This window comes from Cololabis saira, chromosome 23, assembly GCF_033807715.1.
Source record: "Cololabis saira isolate AMF1-May2022 chromosome 23, fColSai1.1, whole genome shotgun sequence".
NCBI classification, from domain to species: domain Eukaryota; kingdom Metazoa; phylum Chordata; class Actinopteri; order Beloniformes; family Belonidae; genus Cololabis; species Cololabis saira.
The window spans coordinates 24,753,748-24,778,830 of NC_084609.1; the positions used below are offsets into that span (position 1 = coordinate 24,753,748).

The following is a 25,083-nucleotide window of genomic DNA, read 5'->3' on the forward strand; positions in this document are numbered from 1 at the left end:
AATTTGTTCAGACAATGTGATTATACAGTCACCGTGAGGGTGATTGTGTGTCCTTTGTTTTGCATCATTTTGTCTGTGAGAGAAGGAATAATGACTAAGCCTGCAGAAAAAATTATAGTCTATGGATTTTATTTTTATAGCCATTTATCATTTTCTTTCAGCACAAAACGAGAACAATAAAGAGACCAGATGTACAGAACAAAGAGAAACATATTAAAAAAGTTTTTCTTCTTTCCTTAAAAAAAGGAATGTTAATTCATGTCTGTTCAGCTGTACTTCAAAGTTGGACACAATGGCATAAAAAGGTAAAAACAGATTATGCCATCGTTGTAATTTGTGTCTTGAGTAAAGCTACTCGATGTAGTAATACCTCTCCAGACCAAATGGGGGCAGCGTATCACAGGAACATGTGTCAACCCGTAAGACACAACAAAGTGCATTACACTTTAAACAGGCATACTCATTCTTCCAATTTTCCGGGTTTTAGACAAACTGGCTGTCTGGCAAAAGCGGATGTCAGGCTTCAGTCTGAGTCTTCAGAAATCTTTTGTGTGACATCCATCAACTGTTCAAGAGGAACTGAACAAACCTGCTGTGATGTGACACAGAGGTTTTTTTTAAGAATGCTTTTGAAGCCTCTTTTCTCATATTGAAACACGCCCACGGAATCTATGTTACACACATATAAGCTTTTCGAACTTGGCTGGCTTAATTTATGCTAATCTATGATGCTCATTAATGTTGCAATAATAATATTATAAGTTGTACAAATGTCTTAATTCCAGAACTTTAACTGAAACGAGTGCTACCAGAACTGAAAAGAGGATCTCTTCTGAGACCCGGCATCGCTCGGCCTGTTGCTTACGACTAAAGCCTGAATTATGGTTCTGCATCAAACCAACGCAGAGCACACGCCGTCACCGTGACGCCGTCGTGAACCCTTCGGACTTTTGGGTCACTCCATTTCTCCGCGGTGCAGTACCCCCCGCGACTGCTAGTTAGCGATCTTTTCCTGAATGGTTTATCCGACTTTTTCCGGTCACAGTGAATCAAAGAGATAAGGACAACTATTGTGCAAAAAACCAAAACAAAAAAAATCACACATGCACGAAGAAAAGAGCGCTGAAAGTTCACGACTGCTTCAAAACCGGAAACCGGAAATGCGTTGCTTCCAAGCGAACCAATCACAGCCCTCTCGGTCTGCGTGTGGTCTGCGTCTCCTCGACGCGTAGTTACAATTTTCGGGAGGTGCACGTCCGTGACGGCGTCAGTGACGGCGTCAGTGACTGCGTGTGGTCTGCGTCGACGCGTACCACACGCCGTAGGCACGGCGTCGTTTTGACGCAGAACCATAACTCAAGCTTAAGCTCGTTGTAGTGGCCTCAAGATCAGGAAAGACTGCTGGCTTGAACCTACGAGGTCCAGGCTGTGCATCTTCCACAACGTTAGTACAAAAGTGTAAACCTTACAGTTTGCAAGCTGTTTAAAGATCCAGATATTACACTGCAAAAACAACTCTGCCAGAAATAAGCCTAATATTCCTAAATATAGTCAAACTTGTCTTATTATGAGCAAAAATATCTCTGCCAATGGAGTAAGAAAGATTTCCTTGACTAGAACTATTAAAACCAGCCAAATAGTCTGAAAACAGTCTTATCTTTTCTTGAAACAAGGCTTTTTAACTTCAGTTTTTGCAGTGTAATATCGTTTCTTTAGGAAGCACAAATCACGGTGGCTGAGTGGCCCGCACTGTTGCCTCACAGCGAGATTCCTGGTTCGATTCCTGGAGGAGTCTTTCTGTGTGGAGATTGCATGTTCTCTTCGTGCTTGAGTGAGCATTGATGATGATCCTGAATTGCCTGTTGGTGTAAGTGCGAGCAGTTTGGTTGTTTGTCTATATATGTGACCTGTCAGGGGCGGACCCCTGCCTATCACCTGTAACGAGCTGGGATAGGCTCCAGCAGACCCCCAGGACCCTGTCCACGATTGAACAGTTATAGCTAAATAAATGGACTGGAACCATAAAACGCATTTCTAACAGTATGCCAAAATCCCAGGGAGTCCAAATTCCCCCCTCGCATTCTTCTCTCCACAGAGGCCGCGTGCTGCGGAGAATCATCCGACCTGCATCAGTGGTGACGGTGGTGTGGTTGACTTCTTGTTTTGGCTCGTCCTTTGTGAGTGAGCGCCGCGTGAGTGGCAGCTCGTTACAGCAGCTCCTGCTCACCTTTGAGCTTTTTCTCCTTTTTTTTTTTCTCCTTTAATTTTGTAATCTTGTTATTTTTTGTAAGTGTGTATATATTATTTATTACTCTGCACAATGGAGACCAAAACAGCCGTCTTGATCTCAACTTTTTTATTACTTTTTTCGCCGTTTACGTCCGTGTCTGGGGGTCCCGCAAGCAGCCCTATTGTTTACAGCAGGGATCAGCTGCTGGCGCTCCGCAACACCGCGCTGCTGCCGCCACGGGAGAGACCCGACGTCCCCCCCGAGATCAAGAGGAGGAGACGGGGATGCCGTGCCGGAGCTCAGCGCCGCATCAGGAGGAGGAAATACAGACCTGTTCTCCCGTCTGTTTTAATGGGGAATGTAAGATCTCTCCCTAACAAGATGGATGAGCTGGCGGCGCTGAGCCGGCATCAGCGGGAGTACAGGGAATGCAGCGTGATGGTTTACTCAGAAACCTGGCTCACTGCGGCGATCCAAGACACGGTGGTGGAGCTGGACGGATTTAAGTTGGTGCGGGCGGATCGGACGAGAGAAAGTGGAAAGAGGAAAGGAGGGGGCCTGGCGGTGTTTGTGAATGAGAGATGGTGCAAACCCGGGCACATCACTGTGAAAGAACAACAGTGCAGCAGGGACATTGAGCTGCTGGCTGTTAGTATGAGGCCGTATTATCTGCCGCGGGAATTTACGCACGTTATACTGATGGCTGCATATATTCCCCCTTCTGCTAATAGTGATGCAGCATGTGATGCCCTGAACTCAGTCACCAGCAGGCTGCAGACACAGCACCCGCAGGCTCTCTTTCTGATCTCTGGAGACTTTAATCACGTTTCTTTGTCCTCCACTCTGCCAACTTTCACCCAGTATGTAACATGCTGCACCCGGGACAATAAAATACTGGACCTTTTTTATTCCAACACCAAGGAGGCATACACCTCATCACCTTTCCCCCCGCTGGGCAGATCCGACCACAACTTGGTTCATCTCCTGCCTGTGTACAAACCCCTGGTGCACAGGGAACCAGCTGTCTCCCGCACAGTGACGAGATGGTCCAGCGAAGCTGAAGAAGCTCTGCAGGACTGTTTTAACACAACTGTGTGGGAGGAACTCTGTGACTCTCATGGGGATGACATTGATGGTCTCACTGACTGTATCACAGACTACATCAACTTCTGTGTGGAAAACACCGTACCCACAAGGACAATAAGGTGTTTTTCAAACAACAAACCCTGGATTAATCCTGGCATAAAGGCTCTCCTGAAGGAGAAGAAGAGGGCCTTTAGATCAGGAAATAAAGAGGAGCAGAAGACTGCTCAGAAGGAACTAAGAAGGAGGATCAGGGAGGGGAAGAACTGCTACAGAAGAAAGATGGAGGAACAACTGCAGCAGAACAACATCAGAGGAGTCTGGAAAGGCCTAAAAACCATCTCGGGCCAAAAGAAGAAACCAGACTCCCAGGCTGTGGGGGATCAACAGTGGGTGAACGATCTAAATTTGTTTTTCAATAGATTTGATCAGTCTTCTCCCCCTCCCCCAACCCAGCTCACACTGCTGCAACCCCCTTCATCTGCTTCTACAGGACACCCCCCCTCCCCCTCCTCCTCCTCCTTCAGCTCAACAACAGCCCCCCCACTGTCATCGACACCTTCACCTTCACCTCCAGCTCCCCCCCCACCCCCACCTCCACTCCCAAAACAACAAAGCTCATCCCACAGCCGACCCCCCGCTGTTCCTGCTCTCTGCTCTACCCCCCCACCCCCCTCCACTGTTCCTGCCCTCTGCTCTACCCCCCCACCCCCCTCCACTACCTCTGATACACACCCCCCCTGCTCCAGCTTGTCCCTCACAACCCTCCAGGTGAGAAATCAACTCAGGAAGATGAACGCGAGGAAGGCGGCAGGTCCGGATCGCATCAGCTCCAGGCTCCTGAAGTCCTGTGCAGACCAGCTGTGCGGGATTGTTGGACACATGTTCAACCTGAGCCTGAGGCTGGGGAGGGTACCACCACTATGGAAGACATCCTGCGTGGTACCTGTCCCCAAGAACCCGCACCCCAAGGACCTCAGCAGCTTCAGGCCGGTGGCTCTGACATCCCACCTGATGAAGGCCCTGGAGCGGCTGCTCCTCCGACATCTCCGCCCCATGGTGAGCCCAGCGATGGACCCACTACAGTTTGCTTACCAACCTGGCATTGGGGTGGATGATGCCGTCATCCTCATGCTACATCGTGCCCTGTCTCACCTGGAGAAACCTGGGAGCACTGTGAGGATCATGTTCTTTGATTTCTCCAGTGCGTTCAACACCATCCAGCCGGCACTTCTGGGAGACAAGCTGGAGAATGCAGGGGTTGACAGTCACCTCACATCCTGGATTCTGGACTACCTCACCAACCGCCCACAGTATGTGAGGACACGGGACCACACATCGGACATGGTCGTCTGCAGTGTGGGGGCCCCGCAGGGAACGGTCCTGGCACCGTTCCTCTTCACTCTCTACACTGCTGACTTCTCCTACAACTCCCCAACCTGTCACCTTCAAAAGTTCTCTGACGACTCTGCTATCGTTGGCCTCATCACTGATGAAGACGATAGCGAGTACAGAGAACTGTCCCAGGACTTTGTGGACTGGTGCCTGCAGAATCACCTCCAGATCAACGCGGGGAAAACCAAAGAACTGGTGGTGGATTTCCGCAGGCGTAATAAATCCCCCTCGACACCGGTGAACATCCAGGGAAAGGACATTGAGATGGTGACATCTTATAAGTACCTGGGTGTTCACCTCAACAATAAACTGGACTGGACTACTAATTCCTCTGCACTCCACAGAAAAGGCCAGAGCAGACTCTATCTGCTCAGGAGGCTGAGGGCCTTTGGTGTGGAGGAAACACTCCTGAAAACATTTTATAACACTGTGGTGGCATCAGCCATTTTTTACGGAGTGGTCTGCTGGGGCAGCAACATCACAGCTGCAGACAGAAGGAGGCTGGACAAAACCATCAAGAGGGCCGGCTCTGTCGTGGGTTGCTCTCTGGACACAGTGCAGGTGGTGGGAGAGAGGAGGATGATGGCTAAGCTGTCATCCATGATGGAGAAGGACTCCCACCCCATGAAGGACACCTTCAGAGCGCTGGAGAGCTCCTTCAGCGACAGGCTCCTTCACCCTAGGTGTGTGAAGGAGCGCTACAGACGGTCCTTCCTCCCTGCAGCTGTGAGACTACACAACCAGCACTGCTCACAGTAGACCACATACAAACCTGACAATAATGTACATAAGGGAAATAATGTGCAATCTTTCACCCACTGCAACGTGCAATTATGTATATATATATCCATCTGTAAATATCCGTCTGTTATCTTTTTCATATACTAATATCTTATTATTTATCTTTATTCTTCTTATTATTATTATTATTATTATTGTATACCAGTTTACTGTTTATAGTGTTTATAGTGTGTTATTATTATTACTGTGTTACTACTTTTTTCTATTGTTGCCTCTTGTTTTTGCACTATCCCCTTTGCTGCTGTAAACTGCAAATTTCCCCTCTGTGGGACTATTAAAGGTTTATCTTATCTTATCTTATCTTATCTTATCAGTCAACACTAACCCTCTCTGAACAATGGGTGATTTCTACCTGTCACACACGCACGCACACACACACACACACACACACACACACACACACGCACACACACACACACACACACACACACACACACACACACACACACACACACATGCTAAGCAATGCACCTGTCCACACATGTTATAGTTGTTGTTTACTTGTAGTGACAAGACTGTTAGCTTTGGCAGCTGGTCAAGCCGCACCAGCCAATTTTTTTTTTTTTATGATTTTGATATAGCTTATTTTGTGACAAAATGACTTGAATGTTTTATTTGAGATTTGCACAAATGTTTTGTTATTTGCAAAACTGTCAACCTCAGTGGAAAACCAGTGGAAAAGTCTGCCTGTTACTGTCTACACTGTATTAATTGCACAGTGTATTTTAATTTAATTGTTATGCAGGAAAGGGATATTTGTTTTGTTTTATTTAAGAAGCATTTTTATTCTATATATGCAGGCAGTTTATGTTTATTTCATTTGTTTTATACATTTTGATATTGTGCAGACCTCTGTTAACAAAGGTACCTGTGTGACATTTGGCACGAGGCTTTGTATTAAAACTGACTGTTTTTTTAAGGGTTTGCCTCAGAAAAAAATGAAGCTAACAGAGATGCTATGCTATAATGCTTTGGGGGAAACCCCAGTTATGGCACAGAAAAAATATTGATATATATCGAGTATCGCCATTCAGCTAGAAAATATCGAGATATGACTTTTGGTCCATATCGCCCAGCTCTACACCGGGGTAGGCAATATCTCTGAAGTAACAGGTTCATTTTATATCCACTTTAATGCCACTTCTCAGTTGAAAATTTTCTTCAATGCAAGAATATGCAAAAAAAAAAAAAGAAGAGGCATGGGTTTCCTCCGGGTACTCCGGTTTCCTCCCACAGTCAAAAAACATGCATGCTAGGTTAATTGGTGATTCTAAATTGCCCGTAGGTGTGAGTGGGCATGGTTGTTTTATATGTGGCCCTGCGATGGACTGGCGACCTGTCCAGGGTGTAACCCCTGTCTCTCGCCTGAAAATGGATGGGATAGGCTCCAGCAGTTACAGACAGTATTCAGCACAAAAAACCAAGTTGTGGGTTGAGGGGGGCACGGTCAAACTCACTGGAAGGAATAGCTTAGCCATTTTTAATCACCAGATAACTTAGAATACCTTTGGGTAGTATTTCAGCTGTAATAACGATATGCACAATAAAACCTGTGCAAAATGTTCTGCCACCAGTTCCGATGGTCAAAGGCAGCACCGTAAGCACCATAAGCAACATTTCAAGAAGCAACACCAATGGCATACAACATATGTAAAAAGATTTATATAACAGAGAGTGATGTGTGACAAGAGAGAAGCAGCAACAGTCAAAAGTAATATCTACAAGACGGTGGTGAGAGCAGCTATGATATAAGGTTTGGAGACGGTGGAGCGAGTAAAAAGATAGGATGCAGAGCTGGAGGTAACAGAGAGGAAGATGCTGTGGTTCTCCTTAGGAGTGATGAGGATGGACAGGATTAGTAATGAGCATATCAGAGGGACTACTCAGGTTGGCATTTTAGAAAACAAAGTCAGAGAGGCCAGATTAAGGTGGTTTGGACATCTGCAGAGCGGGGGGCGATGGATATACTGGTAGAAGGATGTTGGTAATGGAGCTGCTCGGAAGAGAGGGAGACTGAAGAGGAGATTTATGGATGTGGTAAAACAGGACATGCAGCTACGGTAGTTGGTGTGAGAGTGGAAGAGCAAGACAACAGGGTCAGACGAGAGAAAATGATTCACTGTCGTGACCCCTAACGGGAACCACCCAGAGCAGAAGATTTCAGTAGAACTAATGCAATAATTGATTTTTTTAAACATCAGCTGAAAACTTTATCAGACTCTTGACAAAAGTTATGCCACTCCATCTTGTAAACATTTCAGTCAAGTTAACTTTCCAGAATTTGTTAGGAATATAAGAAAAAATTAAAGCTGCAAGCAGCGATGAACGGGCCCTCGCACTCACGGCCACCGCCCCCCATAAGCATATCAGAAAAGACACCACCCACAACTTCCTATGTCAAACCATTCAAAAGTTATAGCAGAAAAAAGGGACAACCAATCCGAAGAAGGGGCGGGGCTAATTTTCACCAATTATGGTCAAGGACTCAATACCGAGTCCCATGACACCACCCACGACTCTTTATGTCAAACCATTCAAAAGTTATGGCAGAGAAAAGTATTCTAGGGGGCGCTGTTGAGCCATTAGGCCACGCCCATTAATGCAAACCATGAAATATCAAATTTATCACCAGGCCTGGCTTGCATGCAAAATTTGGTGACTTTTGGAGAACTATCAAATATGGACCAATCAGATGAAGGGGGGCACACTTTTTGGCGTCTAGCGTCGCCACGGTAACACTTTTGAAAGAGAAAAGTAATGCGCGTAGTCGCAAGATGAAGACGCACATTTTGATGTATAACACTCCTGGGTGCACGTTACGGTTCGGGCCGTATTAATTGCCGAAAGAATGGCATAAATTGCACCAAAATTACACAATTAATTCAAAATGGCCGACTTCCTGTTCGCTTTTGGCCATGGCGCCAAGAGACTTTTCTTTAAGTTGCAACATGATACAGGTGTGTACCGATTTTCGTGCATGTACGTCGAACCGTGTTGTGGGGCTTGAGGCACAAAGTTTTCCGGGGGGCGCTGTTGAGCCATTTTGCCAGGCCCATTAATACAAACCATGAAATATCAAATTTATCGCCAGGCCTGGCTTGCATGCAAAATTTGGTGACTTTTGGGGAACTATCAAATATGGACCAATCAGATGAAGGGGGGCGGGCTTTTTGGCGTCTAGTGTCGCCACGGTAACACTTTTGAAAGAGAAAAGTAATGCGCGTAGTCGCAGGATGGAGACGCACATTTTGATGTATAACACACCTGGGTGCACGTTACGGTTCGGGCCGTATTAATTCTCGAAGGAATGGCTCATATTGCTCCAAAATTACGCGATTAATTCAGAATGTTCAAAATGGCCGACTTCCTGTTCGGTTTCGGCCATGGCGCCAAGAGACTTTTCTTTAAGTTGCGACATGATACAAGTGTGTACCGATTTTCGTTCATGTACGTCAAACCGTATTATGGGGCTTGAGGCGCAAAGTTTTTTCTGTCTGAACCAACCAGATGAAGGGTGGGCGCGCTTTTTGGCGTCTAGCGTCGCCACGGTAACGCTTTTGAAAGAGAAAAGTAATGCGTGTTGTCGCAGGATGTAGACGCACGTTTTGATGTATAACACACTTGGGGGCACGTTACGGTTCGGGCCGTATTAACTGCCGAAGGAATGGCATAAATTGCGCCAAAGTGACACGATCAATTCAAAATGGCTGACTTCCTGTTCGGTTTCGGCCATGTCGCCAAGAGACTTTTCTTTAAGTTGTGTACTGATACAGGTGTGTAGCGATTTTTGTGCATGTACGTCAAACCGTATTGTGGGGCTTGAGGCACAAAGTTTTCTAGGGGGCGCTGTTGAGCCATTTTGCCACGCCCATTAATGTAAACCATTAAATATAAAATTTTTCGCCAGGCCTGACTTGCATGCAAAATTTGGTGACTTTTTGGGCACGTTTAGGGGGGCAAAAAGGCCTTCCTTTCGTCAGAAGAAAGAAAGAAAGAAAGAAAGAAAGAAAGAAAGAAAGAAAGAAAAATTCCTACAGATACAATAGGGCCTTCGCACTGAAGGTGCTCGGGCCCTAATGAGGCATTTTAAACAACAATACCTGTCTCACTTGACTTTAAAAGTCATATATTATGCTTATTTCTGATTTTCAAAGGTTAAGAAATGTACTTAAACTGCAATGTAGCCAGTTTTCATGCTGTCACACTGTCGTTTTAAGAGGCAAGCACCAAACTTGTAAAAAAGCACTCGCACCAGGCTCCTCCAGGACTTTCTCTTCATGTTAGCATTAATTAAATTGGCAGCTCTAAACTGCAAGCGCAGATCAGTGCAGCCCAAACGTCTAAATCGTCTAATTGAGACCTTTAAGTTGAAGAGCTGCTGCCTTTTTACCACACCTGTCAAAGAGTTAATGCTCTAAATCATGAAACAGAAAGCAATAAAAATGTATTCACTCAACATTAATTCAATGAATCACTATCAGTCCTGAGGATCTGGCTCAATCCTTCCCACCTCCTGAGACAAGCAACAGCTTGTTTTAGACGGCGTTCCCTATGCTTCGTCAAAGGTCAGCTCAACAATATCCAGACCAGGGCAGATATACCACGAGCTTCTGTGTAAGAAAACATGGAGGCAGGCCGTGGTGATGTGTGGCCTTTCCTGGCTTGACAAACAGCTGCGATGACCTTTTTGGTGAGTTCGGTTCAAAATTGCTAAGCAATTGGCATTCCTGGGAAATGGCATTCGTGTTCATGCGCAGGTGACAGGCTTTAGTGGAGATAATTAAAGGCAGTGAAAAACGTTGCCTTATTAGTGTCTCCAACGGCCAACTGTGGTGCCGGGATGTGCATAATTGTCTGTCAAGGCTCGGCTCAGGCTTGTTTAGTTTAATGAGGATCACTGTATGGGATAATGTCATAATTGCGGTAGTGGAGGGGATACTTAAGGTGAAATGGCGACTTGTAATTCGGCAGATGAAATGATTAGTCCCCTCCCCCTTTTGGCAATCAGGGCTTGTTTTGTAAATGATGTTGTAGCTGCAATATTTGCAAAGATTATGTGATGAGTGCTAGTTATAAAAAGCAACAACCATCATTTCCTCTCCCCATTAAAAAGAATTCCCTTTATTTTGGTTAACTGTGATAAGAGCAACACTACATTACCATAATGGCCAATATTATTTGTGCTGCTATTGGAAAGCACCATTAAAACGAGATGGTTACCAACCACCAGTAGAAAAAAATGTATTCCTGCCTTAAATCTGAAGGTAAAAGTGACTTCCTTTCTGAAAAGTCTACAGCATCTTCCCCTCCTTTTGACTTTTACCTTCAGAGGTCGGGCAGTGGATAGTTGGTTTCCATTATCCCATCTTCTACAGGATCACATCAACCAACTACATCACCACATCCAGACATTTCCGCTCTGGTCTTCCCCTTCCCCTCCTGCCTGACAGCTCCATCTCCAACATCCCTCTACCAAGGTATCACTATCCCTTGTTGTTAGGCGTTTAAATCATCTCAGTCTTTTTTTCTCTTAGTTTATCTCTGAGACATTTAACCCCTCTGGCTGATGGGTTTGTTCTCTATTCTATCCATCCTCCTCACCGATTAAAAAACAACAACAAACAAACTCAACATCTTCAACTCTGCCACCTCCAGTTCTGCTTCCTGTCTCTTGCTGCTAAGTGATAGAAAAGTCTTAAAAACCTTTCCTTCCACTCTCCTGGCCATCACAGCCATCCAGACATCACAGCCATCCACCCACTCTAGTCTGCCTGCATGCTCTTCTTCCCCTCTTCCACAAGCCCTATTGTTTTGCACACTTAACCTGCACCCTTCCTCACCTCTAGTAATTGCATCCTTTTATTTACACTCTAGCACATATCTCCATCGCTGCATTTTTCTCCCTATGACAATGTCGTCCTGCCCATGGCCATCTATCTACAGTTGACTGCACAACAAGCCAAACTGTCTTACAGATGAGAAGGACTATGCTCATGTGCTTGTTAGTTCTCACAGCTCAGAGGTCAAGTTAACCAATAGTGGGAAGTAGCTAAAGTGACAGCGGGCCACTTGACGTAGCTAAAGTGACAGCTGCTCCACCCCCGCCTGCTGTCACAGCCATGCCGCCCACCGGCGGGTCATTCTGCCTCCATAGCTTTTACTTCACAGTTCAGATGTCAGGTTCACCAAGAAAAGTTCAGCTTTATGTCCCCAATTGAATGGTCGGTCAATGAATGATGAACCCCGATTTTTCTTCCTCCAGGAGTCCGTTAGTCGAGCTGGATCAAGCCCTTTTGGTTTGATCTGCACAGAAATGTATTGATTGCAAATCAAACTGCTTATTAATCACTTTTGTACTTTTCAGATAGAGTCCAACATTTTCTTTTGCTGAATGTACTAGAGTTTTTATAGGTTTTATATCATTGCAAAAATACCTGTTTGTCATATAACCTTACTGATCTGGCAACACAATTTATGTGAAAATGCTAACTAGGTTTGAGTTTTTCCAAGTGAATTGATTGCTGGAGATTTGACTTAATAATGAAGAGAACTTTAACAGTAAATGGATTAGTTTCAGTATTATAATTACAGTTCTTGCCATAAACAAGGGTTTGGGGCGTTTTTTTATGATAATTTCTAGTGTTTCCATTTTAATACTGGCTGAAGGGGGAAATGGTGATTCTTTTTAGCTGTTGACGTGATGAGGTGCGAGTAGTTGAACATAGGTTAAGAAAAGTGGTTACGACTCGTCAGCCACAGTTTGGGTTCAACAAACCCTCTCATAAGTGACCATGTCTTATGACCTTACACTTGACATCTTTTTAAGGGAGTTTCTTAACTTCTGCTGTGGGGAAAAATTCATGAATCTTGCTTGCTGTTATATTGCAGTTAGGTTAGGTTTGGTTAATTTAGCCTGGCTGATGTGGGTTAGCATTTAGATGGATATAGATTTGAGTAAAGGCTTTATGAACAGCTGGTTAAGCTGTTGACTGGAAAATATATGATTAACTTGACGTATGTATTCTATGCATACAGAAACCTATAGCTAAATTATTCAGTTACTGTTTCTCCCTTACAAACATTGGCCCGGTTTCCCAGATCAGTTAAGTAGCTCTTAACAGCGAAAGACTTCTTTCACAGGCTCCTTAAGATGGTTTGAAAGAAGTCTTTCGCTGTTAAGAGCTACTTAACTGATCTGGGAAACCGGGCCATTGTAAGGGAGACTAGCCTGAAGCTTATAAAGTTGGATTAGAGGTTAAATCTCTCCATATAGTGTACTCATAGCAACTCACAGACTAAAACTACATTTTCCATGGCAGTGCTCCCCTTTGATCCTTGTTGTTAAGTGTATCGAGGCAATAAGAGCCAAAGTATGTTGGTGTGACAACAAAATCAAAGATGTTTAATATAATTGCAACTCTTTAGTCTTTTGTCTCACACAAACTGTGTCGTTCCATCACGCAATTAATGTCAACAACCAATCGGAGTGTTGTCTTTGGTCCCTAATGTTTGTAAAATCTTTATCCTGCATCTTAAAACTTTAGTTAATAGTCTCTAGATGTGACATTATCAGATTGTAGTTTGTTTTTAAATTTTCTAAAGTTTTGCAAAGCCATCCAGCGTATGATTGGCATCGGTCTGGAGAATTCAGCCCAAGCTTGAAAAAGTTTGAAGAGAGCCACCTTTCCAGCTGTTTTCCCCAAAAAAGGAACAATAAAAAACCTATTAGTTACACGCTCCCAGTGCCACATGAAAAGACCTATATAAACCAAGGTTTGGTTGTTCTGTATTCACACATCAAGAAGCTAAATCCATTTAACCAAAGAAGCTTTAGAGAAGTGGTCCCAAATGATAAAGGACTTCGATTTGTATAGCAGGTAAAAGCAAAACTCTTCAATCTGACAGGCGGCATTTACTCAACAAATGAAGCTTCCTTTCCCATCCCTGAGGTTGACATAGAAGACAAAATGGTCTGCAATTCCTTAACAAATAATTGAGTAGAGCACTTATTACTTTCAGAGGAGGTGGCGAGAAAGCGGCGAGCCTTTAAAGGCTGCTCTAACAGTCCTCTCCACAGAGGACGCATGAGTAACAGCAGCTGATATTAGAACGCTTTGGTTGGAGATGCGAGAGAGGAGAAACGCCAGAGAGAAAAAAGCAACAGAGAGGGAACACACACAAGTGCAGAAGGAGACAGGAAAGAAGGAATCAAGTACACAATCCTGACATTAGGCAATAAAACTGTCCTTTTTACAAAGCAAATGTAACATGCCTTTGTTTAAGTATTCAGGGGTGTGAACTTGTGCATCTTCCAAAACAAATGTTCTCCTTATCACTTAATGGAGCTCACCAAATTCTTAAAATTATCATTTAGATTGGTTCTATTGTGTTAACAATCATAATAACAATGACAAAGCTGGAGGCATGCAGCTAAAGGAAGGGCGGGTCATTATTTAAAAGCTTTGAATAATCGTAAAAATCAAAGCAGGGAAAGAAAAGACAGAGATGAACCAAACTGCTAAATGTTTTAACATCTGCATCCTTAAAGGGGCTCTTGAAGTTTGGCATGATTACATTCATTGACAGAAATTCAAGTAGTAATTTCATATAACAATATGTTGTACTTTTATTACTGAGCGATGGCTCCAGAACAGATTATATGCACTTAGACAAATTACCATGTAGTGATTATTGGTGTGTACACTCACTGATTGGCCATAACATTCAAGCCAATGGCAGCGAAAGTGAGTCGCACTGCTCATTGAGGTACAACACCAGTTATCTGAGCTGTTTTGGCACAGGAGAAAGATCTATTCAATATTAGCCATATGGTCAAAATGTTGGACCTGATCTGTGTATTTACAAGAGGACTGGAGTAACCCTGCTGCTTCTAGGAAAAATGCCACACAACAACCTTCTAGTGAAACTTGTACACAAGACCCCAACAGACTAAACTATCCATTACCACTGAATATTTGCCCCTAACTTGGCCGGCATCTCCAGTTTTCTTCGGTCCACATTTAGCCAAGATCGGTGGCACTGAATCAGGTTGAGTGAAACTCAGTCACATATCTGATGTGGACCACATCTGCATTTTCTCTAGGGTTTTAGCCTAGAGTAGTTCTTTTTCTGATACAACCTCATATAGATAATAACATGACATATAATTACACCTTTAGTAGGTATAGCAGGTGTACCTGAGAAAGTGAGTGTATACAAAATAAATAAATAAAAATCACCTAATACTAAGTACCCCCTTACTGCCGCTGTAGACTTTAAGAGGGTACATTGCAAACAGGTGCAGGTGCCCTTCAGTCCTTGATGAACTGGTGAACAGCAAGTGTCCAGACCGCTCTAAAGGCAGATCTTTCAGGGGTTTGCTTGTCTGGAGCATTCATGTATCTACAAAATGCAAAGAAGGAATGATCTAAGCAATGGTCAAAGAGAAGCAATTGTTGCCCCACATGCACATCTATCTGGAAAGGGTCATAATTCATGTTCTAACAATGCGAAATTGAACCTTCCAAATTCGGCACAATTGACAAACTCCCCCAAGGATAGGACACCCAAGCAGAATTACCCCGAAGTCAGATCATGCAACACTCAGATACAACAAACCCAACAGCTACATCTTAACCCACAACCTATGTTAAATGTTAATCTCCATGACACCACAGTTGGATGATGATTGGAAAAGTATGGTTTGAGTGGAAGTTTGCCAGGAGAAGGATATGAAAGTACAACTGAGTTTTACAAAAATGCATCTGAACAGGCTACCAGACTTCTGGAACAATGTCCTATGGACAGATGAGACCAATCGAAGGTGGGTTTTTATCTTAATTGCCCCCACCGTGTGTGGTTTAAAAACAATAGAGCATGTTTTGCAGACACACATCACACCGACTATCAAACATAGTAGTGGAAGGATGATGATTTGGAGGTCAATTGCAGCCACATGGCACCTTGCGATACTGAGTGTATTCTAGAGCCAAATGTGATGCCATATGTCCAACACTCGAAGTTTAGCTGAAAATGTTTCATGAAATAAGACTTTGATCTCATGCACACAATAAAAACACACACAACAAATACCTATATCAGAATGAGTGAGACATAAAGGAATCAATGTTTTGCTGTGGTCTGGTCAAACTCCAAACCTCAACTCATATGAAACACTGTGGCAGACAGTTGTGCATAGACACATAATGCAATAAAGCCTGAATGAACCTCAAGTTAAGTTGTAAAGACAATGTGAGAGACTGATGAAGTCATACAGGAAGTGACGACTACAGGCTACAGCTGCTTAAGGTGGATCTACAAGTTGTGGATAGGGATACTTAGTATTGCCCACGTTATTTTTTTTATTTTTGAGGAAGATATTTTTATATAGGTGGGGCGATATTTACAACTTCACAACTAGAGCAAAATCTATAATCTAATTCTATATTCTATATTCAATTCTATATATTGATATAATATTTATGTCATATTTATATTTTCTATATACTTATATGGATAATTATGTAGTAATAGGCATGTTTACGTAGTATTTTAAAAACTATATTTATATGGATATTGTGTAGATATAATAATAGCAATAATGTTAATTCATAGAGTTATAAAGGGGTAGGAACTAGGAAAAAGTGTATACTTTTTCCTACTCCTTTTTCGAACCTGCATATGAAGATGTTACTGTTTATTTTTATTTTTTATATACATGTTCGAAATAAATTCATTCATTCATTCATATAGATGGGGCGATATACAACTTCACAACTAGAGCAAACAGTCTTTCATTTAGGGAAGCTTTTATGTGATTTTTTTTATCTTGGTATCTTGATGTCAACATTTTATTTTGTTTATATGAAACCCAGCTTTTATTTCACAAAAGCAAATGTGTAGTGATTGTTTAACGAACTGCTCTCGGCTGGTGGAAGATTGAATCCAGCGGGGACGCATCTTACCCAGCCCCGCTCCGACGACCAGCCTCCCCGCCAGCAGCGCCTCTTTTCCGGGCGCGGAGCCCAGCACGACCCCGCCGAGGCTGAAGAGGCAGCTGGCCAGCAGGATGCACGCCCTGCGGCCGAACAGCCCGTTGAGGACGCCGCCCAGCGGGGCGGCCAGCGCGGCCGCCGCCACCGTGCTGGAGATGAGCAGCTCCTGCCACAGCGCGCTGAGCTGCAGCTCCCGCTTCAGCAGCAGCATCGCCCCGGACATCACCCCGCTGTCGTAGCCGCACACGAACCCCCCCAGGGCGGACAGCACGGCCAGCACGTACACGAACCCGGGGGTCACATCCTGCTGGAACTGCTTGCGGGCAGCCCGCTCCAGGTCCCCGGTGGAGGTGGAGGTGTTGGAGGTGGAGGAGGAGGGTGCTGCTGCTGGTGCAGCCGCCGGCGGGCTGATGCTGGAGCTGGAGCTGGACGGAGCCGCGATCAGGCTCCGCTCTCCTCCGTCCTGCACTCTCCTCCAGCGCTCGCCCATCAGGCTACTCATATTACGGAGGCTGTAGTCATGCTCCACCTGCTTTCGCGACATATGGGAAATACAACACAGAAACCGGGCGGCTGAGTTGCACTTGATGCTTTCTTTAGGAATAAAGAAAAAAAAAGGAAAAAAGAAAAAAGAAACAAAAAAGAGCCTCCACCACTTCACAAAGATGACCCCCCCTCCGCCTTGAGTTGGAGCCACGTGGACAACCACAACACACTTTAAAGGGCGGCTGGGTAAAGTTGTTTTCCGCGCAGCATCGCGGTGGTGCTGATGAGAGTTAGGAGGAGGAGTGGAGAGGAAAGGTACGAGAGGAGGAGTGGAGTGGACCAGGTCGTCACTGCCAGCGTCGGCATGACGTAAAGCATGAATTATGGTTCTGCGTTAAATCGACGGCGTAGGGTACGCGGCGACGCGCACCTTACGCCGTAGTCTCTGCGTTGGTTTAACGCGGAACCATAAATCAGCCCTAAGAAACGTTGTTTGGGAAGCGTGTTGTAGAGAAGGTGGGTCATCTGGACTGTTGCGTTTCAGAGAGAGCATGCATTGATACAAATACTGTGCTTGATCTACTTAAAAAAAATAAGTCTCCCTTCCCCACTTCTTCTTTTTTTTCTTTCTTAATTACTATTATTTTACTATTATTATTTATTTTGTTCGTTTGTCTGTTTTTGGTTTGTTGTATTTGTATCTCAAGTGCCTCATCACCTGAGCTGGGTGGGGGGTGGGTGATGGGGTGGGAAAGTGGGTTTGGTGTTTATAAAATGGCTGTTTCATTTAACACTGTCTGTACATGAACAACTGTTGAAAAGCTTTGAAATTCATTAAAAAAGATTTTGAAAAAAAAAAAAAAATAAGTCAACTTTTTGCATGAGATTATTATGTAGATCAAGAAAGACTAGTCTTTGTATAAACTACTTAATTTTTTGTATGTAAATAATACATTTTGCAAGTACAGTCAACTTAATTGTGTTAGGTTTACTTTATTTATCAAAATTAAGTTGACTTTATTTACCAAAATGAAGTTGACTTTATTTACCAAAATTAAGTTGACTTTATTTACCAAAATTCAGTTTCTGTTTTGCCCCGCCTGTGTCCCATCTGCCCTGATTGTCTGCACCTGTGTCTCGTCATGTCTCGTTATCCCCTGAGTATATCTGGTCTTGTCATTCCCTTGTTCCCTGTTGGTCTGTACTGGTTTGCCCTCCATGTTTCCTGCCACGTTTCCTAGTCTTTTGATCCCTGTTAGTTTTTATCCTGCCAAGCAGCGCTTTTGGTTTTTGGTTTTTGCCTCCTTTTTTGGAATAAATCCTTGTTTTTTTGAGAACTCCTGCCTCCGGCCTCCCTCTCCTGCGGGACCTCACCACACCAGCCTGACAAAGGCTTGACAAAATTAAGTTGACTTTACTTGCAAATGAATTTTGTACATAGGCTACTAAAAGTTAAGTAGTTTATACAAAGACTAGTCTTTCTTGATCTACATAAAAATCTCATGTGAAAAAGTTGCCTTAATTTCTTTAAAGTAGATCAAGCAAGATATTTTTTACTGTGGTGTTAAACAAATAAAGCATGTTTCATCTAAATGTTGGTCAATCTGCCCAATAGATTAAAATTGTTAAAGGAAAAGTAAATACAACAAGATCATTGCTTGTTGTTTGTGTGTAAATAAAAAGATGGCCTGGGATTACATAAATAATGCTTGTTAAGGAAAAAATGCACAATGTCTTGTTTTTTAAAAAAAATGCAGATTAAGTTCAAAACTAGATGTATTCATGTAAAGCAACAAACTTCATTTTTAATTGTTTATATTACAGATTTAAATATGTTATATTTACATGCGCTTAGATTTATTTTTTTCAGTGAGACCGCAGTCTCCTAATAATACCAGCAACTAGCATTACTGTGGATACAGAGAAAAGTAAACGGTGCTAATTCCTTCAATTTACTCCCATGATATTATCTAAGCATCTGTCTGAGGAGCAAACTAAACCCACTCCACTTAAATGTTGTGGAACAGGTTTCATATCACCTCCCTCTGTACAACAGGCTGCCTCTGCAAAAAAATTAAAATGTTACTCCCCCTACAGGTAAAACTTAAATATTACAAGCAAAGGTTTAAGGACTGTAAGTCCACCTTTTATTGTCTGTGAGGTTGATTATGTTGTCTAACCCTATGAGCTGGTCAATTTAATGATTTTAATCAGGAAATGATGGTTGTTTTATCAAGTTAAGAGAGTCAGAATACATTTACTAAATGCTTTGAAGTTTAACACCAGCTGAGATCTGAGATAAATACATGTTGAAACCAGTCTTAATGATAAGTAAATGATTGATTAACTAAGTATACTGTAAGTAAGTACATTTTATTTATATAGCACCTTTCACAGACAACGGAATGTCACAAGGTGTGTCACAAAAATTAAAACAACATCAATAATAACACAAATAAAACACTACAATAAAAGATTAATCCGCCTTTGTAAGTGTATCTTGATTTAAATGCATTATTAGGGATAAATAAATTGCATATTTCATAAACAGACTGCAGTGCTGTTCCTTTCTTCCTAAAGTCCACCACCATCTCGCTTGTCTTGTCTACATTCAGCAGCAGGTGATTTTTCTCCAGCTGACTTCATAAGATTGACCAGCAGCACTCTGTTCTCCTTGTTTTGTCCATTTCTTATACATCCAACAGCTGTAGAGTCATCAGAAATGTCCTGATGATGGCTAACTCTGAGTTGTGCTGGAAAACTGTAGTGGTAAACGTAAACAGGAAAGGATCCAGCAGAGTACCCTGTGGAGCTCCTGTAACACTCATCATCAGCTGGCCTGTCTGTTAGGTAGTTAGTTGCCATGAATCATGCTGACATCTATCAGCCACAGCCTCTCACCCTGTAACAGAGAGTGGATGCTTTTGACTGCACCAGAGAAGTCAAAGAATAAGATTCTCAGAGTACTCCCACCATCCACGCAGGTGTGAATGAGCTCGCTGCAGCAGACTGACGACAGCGTCGCCCACGTCCAGGGGATGCCGACAGGCAAACTGGGAATGGACTAGAGAAGATCTCACAGGCCGGCCTCTCCAGCACCTTCATCATTTAAGATGTTTATTCGTGGGAGATGGAGTCGACGTCTTGAAGACTAGAAGCAGGCGGGAGGTCTTCCCCTCCAGGCTCAGGCTGCAGTTGAACAGATGCTGGAGAGCAGTAGAAAGCTGGCTGGAGCTGGTTCTGGCAGGGCCAGCTTTGCATGGGATCTGTTTATGCTGTAAAGTTGGACAATTTGGACAAAAAGAGTATATTCTGTGAACAGGCGTCTTTTATCCACATAAATTGTCATTAGGTGCACTTTCTTAAAGTGATAGGACCAATCTGGTCACTTCTGGGGACATAACTGGTAAATTAGAGCCATTACGTGTAAAGACATACAAGACATTTTTAGACCGTTTTTAAATGTATGACTTTAAATAACTTGTTTCTTATATAATATCATATAATATAATATTATTACAGATTACCTAATGTATGAAATCATTAACCAACAAGTAAAATATTTGTCATTGTCTGAGGATAACTAATAATTAACTCTTCGTTTGAAGCTAAAATATATCAGTGCCACTTAAGACTTGACCATTATTATCTTCTGCTGTGCCCTCCCCCCTATTGATTATGTTTAAAGCAAAGAAAGAGATATGAGACATGAGACTAGAGACACGATGCACAGCAGGAAACAGAGTAAGCGCGTCCCACAACATCAGAGACGAGTACGAGCTGGTCGAGGCCACGGAGGAAAAAGGTCAATAATGGATCAGATTTGTAGAACGCTGCATTAGTGGTTTTTTGGTGAAACCATCTATGTATCATCATATCCAAACATACACTGAAAACATTAAGTAACAAAGATATATGCACAGAATCACCTGCAGGCGGGATAAGTCTGTCGGGTGCAGAACTGAATGACTGAGTGACCCGAGGGATCAGATGATCTTGGAACGTGTTCAGACCTCGCATTTGTGTTGGCCTCTTGTAACCAGACTCTTATGAAGGTGTTTAATGCACTGATGAGTGTCTTACCATAAACCCTACAATTGTAGATATTTTGTCTGAAGATGTGTTTCACACTGCCCTCCAGTGGCAGCTGCATGCAGCCTCACTGGCATGTCGAATCAACAGGCAGGAGCAGAGTACCGCCGTGTTCTGGCTCTGTTACACCTCTGCCCTGCCTTGTGCGGTAGAAATAGAGGTAAAACTATAGTTTTAGGAGATCTGCAAGTCCTTGTATTCTTTTTATGTACATTTCAACAGTGTCCTCACTTTTTTGTAATCAGGTTTGTGAAAAAAGAAAACCCATGGCATACATACTGCTGTATGTGAATCTAGACTTAATGTATGAGACATGAAATCAATAAAGTCTCTTTCTAATAAACAGCCTCTCCTCGCTCTGCTCTCATGCTTATTAGCAGCATTTTCTTTACTCAGTGATTAATGTGTAACGAAGAAGGACTGTATCGGGGAGTGGTGGGGCAACACTCTGTAAACATCCTTAACTCTGGGAGTTCTTCCACCGGACCAAAAAATTCAGCTACAAGCAGGTTGTTTCCAAAAAAAATAAAGTTATTGCTACCAGGACCTTGAAAATAAAACATTTTTGATTATATGTTAGTTAATAACTTAGTCTCATTAATTTTTCTGCATTATCATTTCATCATCATTAAGGGCCTCTCTGGGCTCCCTAGATCCTGGGCCCCTAGAATCCACCTCCTTTACCCCCCCCTTTTCAGCGCCCTAGACTGCTCAGGGTGAAAGCTCTAGGCATGCACAAGTCCAAACCAGTCTTCCTTTATAAGGAAAACATCCCAGACACAAGGGATGCAGTTTCCTGACTGGCCATTAGGGGCTGGCTCCAAACACCAGGCAATCTCCGTTTATGTGTTTAAATGAAACATAATCTAATAAACATATTTACAGCTTGACTCAGTAAACAGTTTTGGTCTGCATAGATTGAGTTCATGTTCATGACAACTGTGCAGGCGGTGCCTGGCGCCACGCCCGCCGATAGGGGGGGACAAACGGGTCTGTTGTCCCGGGCCCAGAGTAGGGGGGGGCCCTGAACTGGAACGGAAAAAAATATATATATATATTTTTTTTTTTTTTTTTTTTTAATTCTCATTAAATTAAGGAATCATTTTTCAAAATGTTTCAAAATATGCCTATTTGTGGAAAAAATATGTAGTATTTGAGTTGTATAAAAGCTTGTTATTTGTTTTCTTCCTAATTGTCCTTGTGGTCAAGAACCCCCAACACAAAAATGGTTTGGCCGCTGATCAAAATTTTATGTTTTTTTAAATTCAACCATTTTTAATTCAACCATTAGAATGGTCAAAATGTCCGGTCAGCTCAGAAAAGAAGAGAAAAGAGAAGAAGAGAAGAAGAAAATAGAGGCCTCAGAGATTCTCTACACAAATATTTTAAAAAGGGGGTGACGGTGAAGCTGGAATTAATAAAGTCAGCGTAGAGCAAGGTAAGAAACAGCGCAGCCAACGTTTACCAACCTTGTAACTTAACTTAACTGGCTAGCTCTAATGTTAACGTCCATTAGCTTGTATAAAAACCTGAAGAGCAGAGGGAGAGGAGAGGAAGAGAAGAAGGAGAGATCCGGGCGCAGGGGGCCCATCTTAGATTATTTTGTCCCGGGCCCCGGCAAGACTGTCAGCTGGGCTGCCTGGCGCTGTATTGACTCATGAGCTGTAAATAAAGACAAAACAGAGCAAAGTCAACCATATATTAAATAGATTTAAAGGGGACCTATTAAGAAAAACACGTTTTTTCTTGCTTTAATATAGTGGTCTCCCCTCAGCCTGCCAACTCAGAGAAGGAGGAAAGCAACCAAATTCTGCAGTGTCTGTACAGCTGCCCGGATGAGCCGTCCAGTGTGATGTTGCTTCTACGAGCCGTTCAGATTCTGCTCCCGTCGTTACGTAATCAAAATGCGATTTACATAGGTTGGCCTCCGATGCGTGAAACCACGCCCACAACTAACTCCGCCGGCCGGAGCAGCCGCCATTTTTTCGTAGCGTGTATCGCGTCATTCAGGCAGCCAATCAGCACAGAGCCTCATTATCATAGCCCCACCCACTCAGAATCTCTCATAGATAATGAGGTTAGAGAATGGGAAGATAAAGACATGGCTCAGAGGCTGAATTTCTAATTTGTTTAGCAAAAACAATCAAAAGCTTGTTTTTAAGACATTCAAGGCCTGTGTTGGGCGTCGCCCATATGCCCATGTGAACTCTGGACTTATAAATGTATGTAAATTTTGTAATTATGAAGACTAGTAAAGCCAGAGTTTGGCCCTTCTTCCTGAAGTCAGTTTTATGACCCCCTGCTGCCAACTTCTGGTCATCTCTGCCTGGCTCGAGATAGTAAGTTTATGACCCCCTGCTGCTATTAACTTCTGGTTATCTCGGCCTGGCTCGAGATAGTCCGTTTACGACCCCCGCTGCAATGGCCCAGATCAAAGCCGGACGCAGTGGAGCCCGAAAACCAGGCCTCAGAGGGGGGGTACTGCTTCTTTGAACTGACCCAAAAGCTACAAATACCAGCAACCCCCCTTTTCCCTGAAACACCGCTTTAATGTGCCTCCTAGAATGGCCGCTGTGCCATGAACTACAATCCCAGCATGCCTTGCGGGATGGGGCGGCGCCTGAGAGCGACACGCACCCAATCCCGAGCGAGGCATCGATGACATCACCGCAGCGCGCGTAGGATCAAAACTCTGCAGCTGCTCCCTTTTTCTTCTCTTCTCTCCAACTTCAACCGGTGGCCAACACGTCCTTTTGGCTCCGGGCCAGAGGTCCCATCTCCCTTTCTCCCCCCGGCTGGGGGGAGGTGTAAGGCCCGCATCGGATCGGGCCCGCTCCGTTGGACCTGCAGCCCGTTGAAGTCGCGGTCCGCGGAGCCGCTCCCATCAACTCTCGGTCTCAACTTTTCATCCGGAGCTCCGACTCCTGCTTCACGTGTCCCCGGTCCCTGGGAGCTGGAAAGGGGGGGGAAGCCGCTTCGAAGCTCGGCCCCGGCCCGGGGTGAGACCCGTTCTTCTGTTCTAACCTCTCTCTCTGCTCTTGAGCTTCACCTGAAAGGACCTGTGGCCAGCCTGCCCCGCGCAGAACCGAGACGCATCCCGCCGCCCCGTCCCGGGGCCACGCGCTCACCAGCCCGACGGGCACCCGCACTCTGAAGAAGTGGACCGGCCCCGCGCGCACCCGAGACGACGTGATAGCCTCCGGACCGGGGGGGAGCGCCGGCTGCTTCACGCTGTACCACCGTCCTTTCGTGATTCCAGAGTCAGGAGGAGGAGCGGTAGAGGCGGGAGAACTCTTGGATCGGACTCCGACCAAAAGACCCGGCAGGAACCCCTGATCGGCACCCGGAGACCCGAGGATGCGTGAGGTTTTGAGACCTGGGTGTATGAGTTTAACTGGGAGTGTTACAGAGCTAAATCTGTGTTCAGAGCTGAGATTACATCAGCATCATTATCATGACTGTTGTCATTAATTTGTAGTCACCATTTTCTGCTAGTCATTCATGTTTTAAAGCGCCGTTTCGCCAGTTGATCACGGTTTAAACACCGGGATCACCATCCGGTCTAGATTTGCACGTGGCTTAAAGAGGGTTCCGCCATCTTTAAATACCCCGGCTTCTTTAAACACCGCAGCCATGTTTTAAACCATAGAGGTTCGTTGATATCATGTTTATTATTACATTTGATTCTTTTCTTTTCATTCCATGCATTTAACTGTCATTTCATTTTTATTGATTGTTGTTTTTCTAGTTAGTTAATGGTTTTATAATACTTAAGTTCTGCCATCGGGATTTATTGGGTATTTGTTTATCATCTTTGATACCCGTATGTAAATAAATTCTGATTGATTTTTAATGAGTGGTTGTTGTTATTTCATGCAAGATTTGGTCACAAACTGATTGTTTAAGCAGAACCAGTGCTCGGATATCACTCCTTCAATTGTTATTCTGTAAGATTTGCTGTTCTGCAGGATAATTCAAATCATATGAGACTGATTTTCTGCT

At 43.8% G+C, this 25,083-nt stretch overlaps 1 protein-coding gene across 1 annotated transcript in view; it reads right to left on the reverse strand.

Moving 5' to 3' along the window:
* LOC133423829 (proton myo-inositol cotransporter) overlaps positions 1 to 17,267 on the reverse strand; it is a 139,018-nt gene extending 121,751 nt beyond the window's left edge. The window contains exon 1 of the mRNA XM_061714138.1: positions 16,474 to 17,267. Coding sequence (XP_061570122.1) covers positions 16,474 to 17,047 — 574 coding nt within the window. The 5' untranslated portion in view covers positions 17,048 to 17,267. The remainder of the gene's footprint in view (positions 1 to 16,473) is intronic.
* Positions 17,268 to 25,083: the final 7,816 nt, after the last annotated feature.